This window comes from Ipomoea triloba, chromosome 11 (genome assembly GCF_003576645.1).
Source record: "Ipomoea triloba cultivar NCNSP0323 chromosome 11, ASM357664v1".
Lineage (NCBI taxonomy): Eukaryota > Viridiplantae > Streptophyta > Magnoliopsida > Solanales > Convolvulaceae > Ipomoea > Ipomoea triloba.
Window position 1 is genome coordinate 21,925,318 of NC_044926.1, and position 10,240 is coordinate 21,935,557.

The 10,240-nt window shown below is 40.1% G+C and overlaps 1 protein-coding gene across 1 annotated transcript; it reads left to right on the plus strand.

Annotated features, from left to right (window-relative positions):
* The first annotated feature begins 7,290 nt into the window (after positions 1–7,290).
* On the plus strand, positions 7,291–8,617 carry LOC115996100 (protein HAPLESS 2-like). The gene is made up of 5 exons (XM_031235240.1): positions 7,291–7,529; positions 7,621–7,761; positions 7,855–7,952; positions 8,091–8,130; positions 8,537–8,617. Exons 1-5 carry the CDS (start codon positions 7,353–7,355, stop codon positions 8,615–8,617), a joined length of 537 nt encoding a protein of 178 aa, XP_031091100.1. The 5' UTR covers positions 7,291–7,352.
* The last annotated feature ends 1,623 nt before the right edge of the window (positions 8,618–10,240 follow it).

The window sequence follows — 10,240 nt, forward strand, 5'->3', positions numbered from 1 at the left end:
TCTGGAAGCACCCAAGTCCCCTCCGATAAAAGGTACTTCTCACTTCTCTTCTTCTACTTTTGACTATGATCAACAGGCCGAAGACGCTTTCATTGGCGAAGTGCGTCAATTCATGGCTGATCAATCTCAGAAGATGGCTCAGCTCGAGAGGATATTCACTGTTGTCCGCAATGCTGCAATGCCTGCCGCTGGCACAAGTGAATCCCAAGGCCGTCATGCAGAACTTCTCGATCAAGTAGTATGGGCTGAGGATGCAGCACAACGGGCTGCAAATGAGGCTGCGGTAGCTCGAGCAGAAGCTGAGAAAGCAAAGACTGAAGTAGCCGATTTACGTGCCGAGCTTCGAGCTTTCCACAATTCTAGTGAACTTCGACAGGATGTGATGAAAGCCATACTCGATGATCTGTCGAACCAAGTGCCTGCCCAGCTACAATCACTTGTCGAAGGGGTGTCCATTCTTCTTTCCCGTCAGCATGATGCCAACAAGGGGGAAGGAAATCTAGGAACACGAGGGACATCCACAAGCAAGAAAAGGGCAGCTAGTGAACCCTTAACCACTGGACCTCCTCCGAAAATTCCAAGGACAATAAGCAAAAAATTGGAGGAAGCGAAAAGAGCAGAAATCTTAAGGGTTCAGCACACACTGAAAATGGAGAAAAGAAGAGAAGAAGACCGAGAAAGAAGAAGAAAGAGGCAAGAACAACAAACGGCCAAGGAGAAGAAAGATGAGCAATTCATGAAAAACTTCAAGTCAGGGTTCAAAGAAGACACAACAGAATATCTTAATGGAATCATAGTAAGTCTTCTTGCTAAAACTGACTTATCTCTTCACAGTGGCCTTACTCCTCTGGAATGCATCGATTGGTGGAGAGATAGGGTAATTGAAGGTAACTTCATAGGTGAAGCCTTCATCAACTACATTCACCTTGACGTATCAGATGAATATCTCGAGCAGGTGAACTCAAAAGACCCCATCAAGACACGAGCAGCAATAAACGAGAAGAGGAAAGCTAACAAGCAGTAAGCTCTCGATGTCTACATGCATTCCAAACTTTATGTTGTTCTTTATCTTCTTTTAACTTTTCTGCTCAGTGATGTAAAACATTCCCTTTATGTTAATATATATATCTTTTGCTGGGGGTGTTGCGTGTACTTGTTATTCATGTCTTAGCAGATTAGTTTTCATGTCAAACTTACCATATGCGCTGAAAATAAAATCAAGCTTATTTTCTTACAAATCAGCCATATAAGTAAGTATAGTGTTGGCATCATCAAAAATGGGGAAATTGTTAGGAACATATTGTAATAGGTTTTGATGATACCAAATGTAACCTATAATCCCCTAAGTCTCGAAAGATAGAAATTATATGTAAGTTCGACAAGTAAACTAAGAGCGAAAATACAACCGGGTAACTTGAGCTCAACTCGGAAAATATTTAACCTTAAGGTAAACTTGTGTGAACATCTTAGAAAGTCTCGTGTTGTAATCTTATAGATAGATCAGAAGAAGGCACGGGACAACACTGGAGGAATAAGGGTCTGCGAGACATCAACTAAGTCTCGAGACATAAGCAGAGTTCGAGAGATGGAATCTCTCGAAACATCAATCCAGTTCGAGACATGAGATCGAGACATCAAGTAGTCGAGACATCAATTTTTGGTCTCGATAGACTAGCACTTCTCCAATGAACTGAACGGCAGTTAACACGCATAGATAAAGTAATCTAAGTTTGGAGAAAAAGAATATCATGGAGATAAAATATTAAGGAGGTGCTGACAGAGTATTATGGGAAAATAGAACAGCCGGAAGTGGATGCCACGTCAGAACTCCACAACCAACGGATAGAAGATGCACCAATCAGAGGTCGGTCTTATTCCCTAAAACGAGGATCAATGGGAATATAAAAAGAGTAACTTTTACCAAAAGAAGTAAGTGAAGTATGGACTCAAGATAGTGGAATATGGGATATTCATTACAAGACAAAAGGTTCAAGTTACAAGACCACCACTCCATGAAACATGCTGAAAATATGCAAGTCCCATGATCAGCATGGGAGACAGATTTCAAACGGAATAATTTTCCCTCCAACGGAATTATTCCTCAACTCTCATATAAAAAGGATGTGAAGACACAAGTTCAAAAAAAAAAGAAGAAGAAAAAGAGGTTGGTTCATTCGAAAATCTTAAGAGGTGTCTGATTAAAACGTTCAAAAGTGCAAGTGCTCAACTTGGAATATCATCCTGATATTCAAAACAGCGAGAAAAACACATCTTAGTGTTTGAGAGAGTTACAAAGCTTAAACTGCTATACATCTAGAAGGTGACCGAAGCTGCTCTACATCGAAGTTGATTCAACGATAGCTTTTGGTCAGATTGGAGCTTGTTACACTCAACTGTGACAACCAAAGGTCCTTGCTTTGGATTAAGCAAGAAGAGGCGGAGTAACCTGGCAGCTGTCTAGTGAAGATCCTGAGGCTTGAGGCGGGCTTGGTGATCAAAGCTCAAGTGCTCGATAGGTGGAGTAACAAGAAGCGGGGCGAAAAACCTGAGGCTTGAGGCGGGCTTCATGATCAAAGCTCAAGCGTTCGATATTGTACTAAAAAGGGAAGTTTTAGTGCAATCCTTCCAGGGAGTTTCTGGAAGAAGAGTGGACGTAGGCGGGTTGGCCGAACCACTTAAAAATCTCTCTCGCATTTACTTTCTGCCTTTTATCTCTCGCTATCTAACTCTCGAACTGCACTGCATATAACCGCACCTCTCGAACTAACTCAAACTCGTGCTAACTAAAAGGGGATAACTTTTCCGCTGCGCATAAAACTTTGTCTTCATCTTGTGAGGTATCGGACCTAAACATCCTAAGTCCAATACACACGAGAAGTCGAAAAAGATTTGCAAAATCTTGTACAAGTCTATTCACCCCCCCCCCCTCTAGACTTGTACCCCATCCCCTTGGGACCAACAAGGTTGACACATATATATATCTCGATCTAGTTCTCCATGCAGAAATGCATTTTTCACATCCATCTGCCAAAGGTCCCAATCTTTATTTGCTACAAGTGCAAGTAACATTCAAACAGTGACAAGCTTTGCTACTAGACTAAAAATTTCATCGTAATCCAGTTCATACTGTTGAGAAAATCCTCTGGCTACTAGACGAGCCTTATATCTCTCAATTGAACCGTCTGCATTACGCTTTACCTTAAAAACCCATTTACACGAAATAGGTTTAACATCTTTCGGCTTCGGAATGAGCTCCCAGGTTTGGTTCTGCTCTAATGCAACAATTTCCTCTTCCATGGCATTAACCCACTCTGGCTTCTGAAATGCCTCTTCAAAGGTCTCTGGCTCTTTAGCTTCTTCTATAATAGCAGCATTAGCATAATTGGGATTCGGCTTCCTAATTCTTGTCGACCTTCTTAGTGGGAGTGGTGTACTCACTCTATTGGAATCCCCATCTTCACTTTGTTACTGGTGTTCGCCATTTTGATCTTGAGTCACCACAACTTCACCACCTCCACTTTCGTCTGCACTCTCATTCCCTCCTAGACTCAACTTCACTTGGGAAGACTCCAGTACCTCTTTAAAGGAGTTAGAGTCTGGAGAGAACCACCACGAAGAAGCTTCATCAAACACTACATTACGAGATGTATAACACTTCCCTGTTGTTAGATCACAGCAACGCCACCCTTTCCTTTGATTGTCATAGCCAACAAAAATACATTTAACAGCTTTCTTTTCCATTTTGCTTCGCAAATGATCAGGCACAAACACATAACACACACAGCTAAAAACTTGAAGGTAACTAACAATAGGTTTCATGTTATGAAGCCTTTCAAATGGTGAAAGGAAACTTAACCTCTGTTGGGGAAGTCAATTAATCACAAAGGCTGCAGTCTTCATCGCCTCAGCCTAAAAACGTCCAGGAACACTCTTAGCATGCAAGACACTACGACAGACCTCTGCCAAGTGTCTGTTTTTCCTCTCTGCAACGCCATTCTGCTGCGGTGTGTTTGAACATGTGAACTGATGGCGTATTCTAAAGCCTTGAAGAAAAATTGAGAATTCATCTGAAGTGTATTCTCCCCCATTGTCTGTGCGCAAGCAGCAAATGGCCCTGCCAACTTCTATTTCTGCTTCATTTTTAAATAGTTTAAATTTTGACAATACCTCTGACTTTTCCTTCATAAAGTAAATCCACACGTATCTGGAAAAATCGTCAATGAAGGTGACCATGTACTTCATTCCGCCAATGGAAGGTTACTTGACCGGTCTAAACACATTAGAGTGAATCAAGTCTAATGGCTCCTTTGCCTGGTACCTGGACTCTTCATAGGGCAATTGGTGTGCTTTGCCATACTGACATCCTGCACAGACAGCGCCACTCCTCACTTCAAGTTGAGGTAGTCCCCTCAACATTGACTTTCTCATCATCATATCTAGCTTGGAATAACTAACGTGACCAAGCCTCATGTGCCACAAGTCCACAGTCTCATTCTTCCTTACTTTATCTACGAATGCAGTTTCAGCAGACATTACACAGATTGACTCCAATCTTCGTCCCGACACCACTGGTTATTTTTTAATCTCAAGATCTCGATATATTTTCACATCTTGCGGACCAAACAAGACAAAATGGCCAGAAGACGTCAACTGTGACACCGAGAGAAGATTCTTCTTCATGCCAGGAACATGATACACATTTTGGAGCGATACTTTTATATCACCATCTTGAGGAGATACAGTCACATTACCGACATGCGCTATCGGTAACTTGGAGTTGCTTGTTGTTACTACGACACACCCTCCTTTATATTCTGCCACATTCTGTAATTTTTCCGCATCACCCGTCATATGATTGGAGCATCCTGAATCAACAATCCAATCATTTCCATAGTCAACTTGCTTGAGTGTTGTTGCTGTTAAAGCTTGTTCACTTTTATTTGAAACAAAGGACACCTCAGCATCTCATTCTTCTTTATCCTTCTTGGAAGTGGCAGCATTACTATCCACGACCTTCTTCCTATGCCAACAATCTTTTGCCATATGCCCCTTCTTGTTGCAAACAAAACATTGTCCATTGAACCTCTTGCCGCGACTTTGGTTTTTTGAACTTCCATTCCCGCGATTATTCCTTCCATTCGATGACCTCTGGTCTCGTCATCATTTCTGTTGGATCCACTAGAAGAATGTTGCTTTGTGTTCCGTCTATCTTTCTTAACATAGAGTGCCTCTTCTTCTTTTTTCAGCGAGACTCCTCCCATTTGCTTAGCTAGTGACTCTTGATTAGCAAGCAAATTCTCAAACTCGACAAGCGATGGCTGCTCTTGCCACCCTTGTACCGCAGCAACAAAGCCTCTAAACTCAGGCCGCAGACCATGGACAATGATTCGTTTCATCCTCGTATCTTTTATCGGTGCTTCTGGATCCAACTCTGAGATCTCCCGGCATAACATCTTCACCTTGTGAAAATACTGTGCAATTCACATGTCACACTGTGTTATGGAGAGCAGCTCACTTTCTAAAAGTTGGAGTTTTGAAATATTTTTCTTCGAGAACAGCTTGGTGAGAGTATCCCAAGCTGTTTTCGGTGTTTCCGAGTTTCGAATGTGCTCTAGGACCTCCTCTTCAATTGTTGTCTTAAGAGCAAACATGGCTTTGCCCGCTTTGATCTTCCACTCCCGTACGACGCCATTTGTATCCTCTGCTGGTTGAACCACTTCAGTACCATTCACTACCTCCAACAGGTCCTGCCCTTGCATGTACGGCATTATGCAGGTTGACCACATATTGTAATTATCATTGTTGAGTTTCTTCATACCACTAGCAACTTGTAAGTCAGCCATCAAGTTGACAGTAGAATGTCTCACCTAAAGGTACAATATGTGGACTTTTCTAATGGAGGCTCTGATACCAAATGTAGAATAGAAACTGGGATGGAAGAACAAGAAACAACAACCACAAGAAACCAAAGGAAGAAGACAATCTTGAATTATCTCTCAGATGATTAAATAACATTGAGATGTGGCCTATATATAGGCTACTGAAAAATAAAACTAAAACATAATATAAACCATAAACAGACTCAAAGCACTACTACATGCACGATCCAAAATCAGCTCCACGTAGCGTCGGAATCGGTCTAAGCAAATCCACGTATTATTGGTGTTGTAACGGTTAACATTCCATCCTAACTAGCTAGTGATTTCATTCTGTAAGTGTGAGGTCAATGACGCTAGCAATGTAGTGCTTACATACATCTTCTTTATTCCTGGAACACTCGATTTAAGCTTGAGAACTGTTCATCCTTCAGATACCCCGCATAATTAAGCAGTTCTCCATGGCGCCACTATCTTGAGATTCCATTGCAGTTGAAGGTTCACATATCATATAGAGTAAAGCACTGTATTTTGATGTATTTTTGTACGATCATATATTCAGAATTATACAGAGTAGAGGAGAGAGGAAGAGAAGAAGAAGAAGAAGCAGTTTAACGCTGAAAAACTCCACATTTCTTAATAACTGAATGAATATATATATACATACAACTCAATAACTGCATCTATACTCAAAATAGATGGATAATGGCCATAAATATATTTTATTTTACAATAATAATAATCCCCAGTTGCGCTATTTCCCCTAAATAAATTCTTAATCCCTAATTCCCCTTCCCAATTTACAATCGCAGACGCAGTCAAAGCGACGCCCTTCGGAATTCCTCGACTTCGGCCATAGGCGCCACTCCTGCTCCAGTATTCCAGTCTTCAAACCATTACAGAGCTCAAGTCGTCGGTCAGCAATCAGCATAGCCATTGCTCATTAGCCAGCCAGGTAAATAAATTTATTTTATTTTGTTTGATTATTGATATTGAACCGTGTATAAAACTCTGTTTGTATAAATTTGTGCTTGTATATACTGTCAGTGTATAAAACCTTGTTAAAACAGTGTATACTGCCACTCTGCTGTATCCATTAAAAGTTTAAATCTATTAAAAGGGACATTTTATGCTTTGATTGGTAGGTATTTTATGTAATATGACTGATTCTTCTCATCATCAGAGATATCACTGGTTTTGCTGTTATATATATGTATATAACCATACAATTCAGTGTTCATAACATAGTGTGCCTTAAGTATGTTTTTCTCCACCAATATCGATTTTTACTCATCAAATGTGCACAACTTAAAGATGTTTCTCAAGTATGCTGAAAAAGAAGTGAAATCTGTGTTGTGGTATTGGCATTGATGACTATTGTCTTGGAATAGTTTTGCTTTGATTGTTTGGTGTGGGCACTAATACTTTAGATTTTTTGTCTTCATAGGGAAGAAACTGTGATGCTTTGTCTACACAATGAAGCCACTGGCTCTAGCAATCTTCTTTGCATTTTATCTCTCTATGCAATCTGTTTACTCAATTCAAATCATCTCTAAATCGAAGCTTCAAAAATGCGAGAAAGCCTCTAATTCTAACCAACAACTCAATTGCACCAATAAGATTGTCATCGACTTAGCCGTTCCGAGCGAATCCGTATGGAATCTCTTCCGCTATATATACACGCGTACATACTCATCTCCAAATGTAATTTTTGAGTCTCTTCTGTTTTTGGCAACTGGGGCAAAGCGGAAACGAGGCTTCAATGGTGGCGGAGATAGTAGAAGTGGAAGAGGATGCGACGAACATGCGAACCCTTCGGTCTCCGCCAGTGATTACTATCCAAAAATCAGCTGCCTATGCTTTGTATGAATTGACATACATAAGAGTATGTTAGGTTTTGCTTCTCTTGTGTTTGAAGTTGTTAATCAGTCCTATTCTAAGTCTTAACACTTTAAAGGAAACTAAACTTTTCATCCAGGATGTTGCTTACAAACCAGAAGAGTTGTATGTTAAGACAAGAAAGTGTAAGCGTAATGCCGATTCAAATGTTGTCCGGATATGTGAAAGGCAAGTTCTGTTTATTGATGGTATAAACATACTTCTTTGGGTGATGCCCCATCAAATAGTTCTGAAAACTACAAATTGTTTTCTTATTGTTGTTAGTCTAAAATTCTTATTCTTTCCCTACTGTATATAATTTCTTGATCTACATAGGTTGAGAGACGAGAATGGGAATGTTATTGACCACACTCAGGTAGATGAAGATTTCTTACTATTGTCTTAGGGTGGCGGAACAACTAGGGTTTTGTCTAGGGTTTGTTTTAGGGTTTAGGCTCTAATACCAAATTGAAATCGAGGGATTAAAAGGCCTAGCGGGTGAAAAATAACAACCATCCGCCAGTTAGGCGGAAGCAAAGTATGTGAGAAAACCAGAGAATAATAGAATATTTGAATATATAAATATATTATAATGAAAGAGTACAATAGATTGTTCTCTATGCCTCTATATATACTAAACTAGATACCAAATCTATCCTAATAGGAATTGGAAACTAAGTCTCCATATGCCTACCTACCTAAATCTCTAAAGATTGTCTAATCTATAGAGATTCCATATATTATATCTATATTCCATAACAGACCACAAATTTCACCTATAGGCATCAATGGTTGCCAAGAAAATTGCAGCAATTTTGCAGAAAACTGCCCATAGTATTACTGCAGTTTGGGACATCATGTGATGCTATAATGGAGGGAGATGTTGTGTGAACTAAACAAATACATGACACTAGTAGGAAAAGAGGTAAAAGATGTGGTAGTTCAACACGAAAAACTAGAAATAGAAGCCAAGTTGAAAAGCTAAAAATAGATACTAAACACCATGCTATCAAGATATCCCAAGGAGAAAAAAGATGTGGTTTCAAGGTGAAAAGCTAGAAATAGAGGCCAAGTATGATAGCATCATATACTGGACGCACGGGTGAATTTAATACCACAGTCGCCGGAATTTTTCAGATGGTTGACCGCCGTTGACCAGCAGTTGACCGGCATGACCGGCGAAGACTGGAAATCTGAATATACTCCCAGGTGCGTCTCATCAAGGCGAATCTACTGGGGGCAACAACACCTTGAACGGAGATCGGAGGAGAGAGATATGGCCGGAAAAGAGTGGAGACTTCCGGCGGAGTGCGGCGGCGCGTGGGGGCGCGTGCAGAGGATGATGGCCACCGGATTTCAAGCGTCGGCTCGCGACGAGGTTCCGAGTAAGGATGTGGTGGTAGTTTCTTCACACACTAGCCGGAAGTGAGTCGGAACGAAATGGGCAGCCGCGTATCACCGGAAAAAATGGTGTGTTTTTTTTTTTTTCCAGAAATGGAAAGGATGAAAATAGCCTAGAATCTTAGGCTTTGATACCATGTTAAGTTTGTAAGAATCATAGGCCTGGCGGGTGGAGAATAACACCACCCGCCAGTTAGGAGGAAGCAAGATGAAGAATCAAGAAGAGAGAAATGGCTGAAGATATATTAACTATCTTACTTCATGTATTTAACTGAAAGAAGATTACACAATATATATACACATAAAAGATGCTCAAATAGTAAACCTACAAAGCTACCCAATAATCTTTTTAGCTCCCAAGGCTACAGTATGTTCATTTTAGCTCCCAAGGCTTAGTTCACACTGCTCAAGGAAGACAATTCTAACATTTTTTTTTGTGGAGAAATGGTTATAGTTCTTATATTTCTGTATATTACTTCACTGCATACTACATACACCATACACTGATATACACACATATATATAGTCATGAGCTACACACTGCTCAAGACTATCACACTCCTCTAGGAATAGCACAATGCTCAAGACTGCACATTGCTCTAGGATACACATTGCTCTAGATTATTATTTTAACATTATTGAAACATTCCTGATTTTGCTCCATGATGTTTCAACATGCCAGTGTAGAAAATGCAAGTAAGAAACACAGATTCCTCCCAATCCATCACAAACCCACACTGTTTCTCCATTCCAGTTCACCTATATGGATATTTTATAAGATCAAATCTGGAACAAAATCAATAGTCAATTGTCCATTTATGATCAAGTTAAAAGTTGATGATGAAAATTGATAAATGTCAATAGCCAAGTGACCATTTATGATCCAATTGAAAGTCGAGAATAAAAATTAGTAAATATCAATAGTCAAGGGACCATTCCTGGAATTAATGAGTTAATGCCATATGGGGTCCTTCGAGTATAGTGGTTTTGCCACATTTAGTTCTAAACTTTCAAGTTGACCACCTGTTGTGCTTCAACCTCCTTAGTTCTTCAACTTTCAAATTTTAACTAGTCATGGTCCTGTT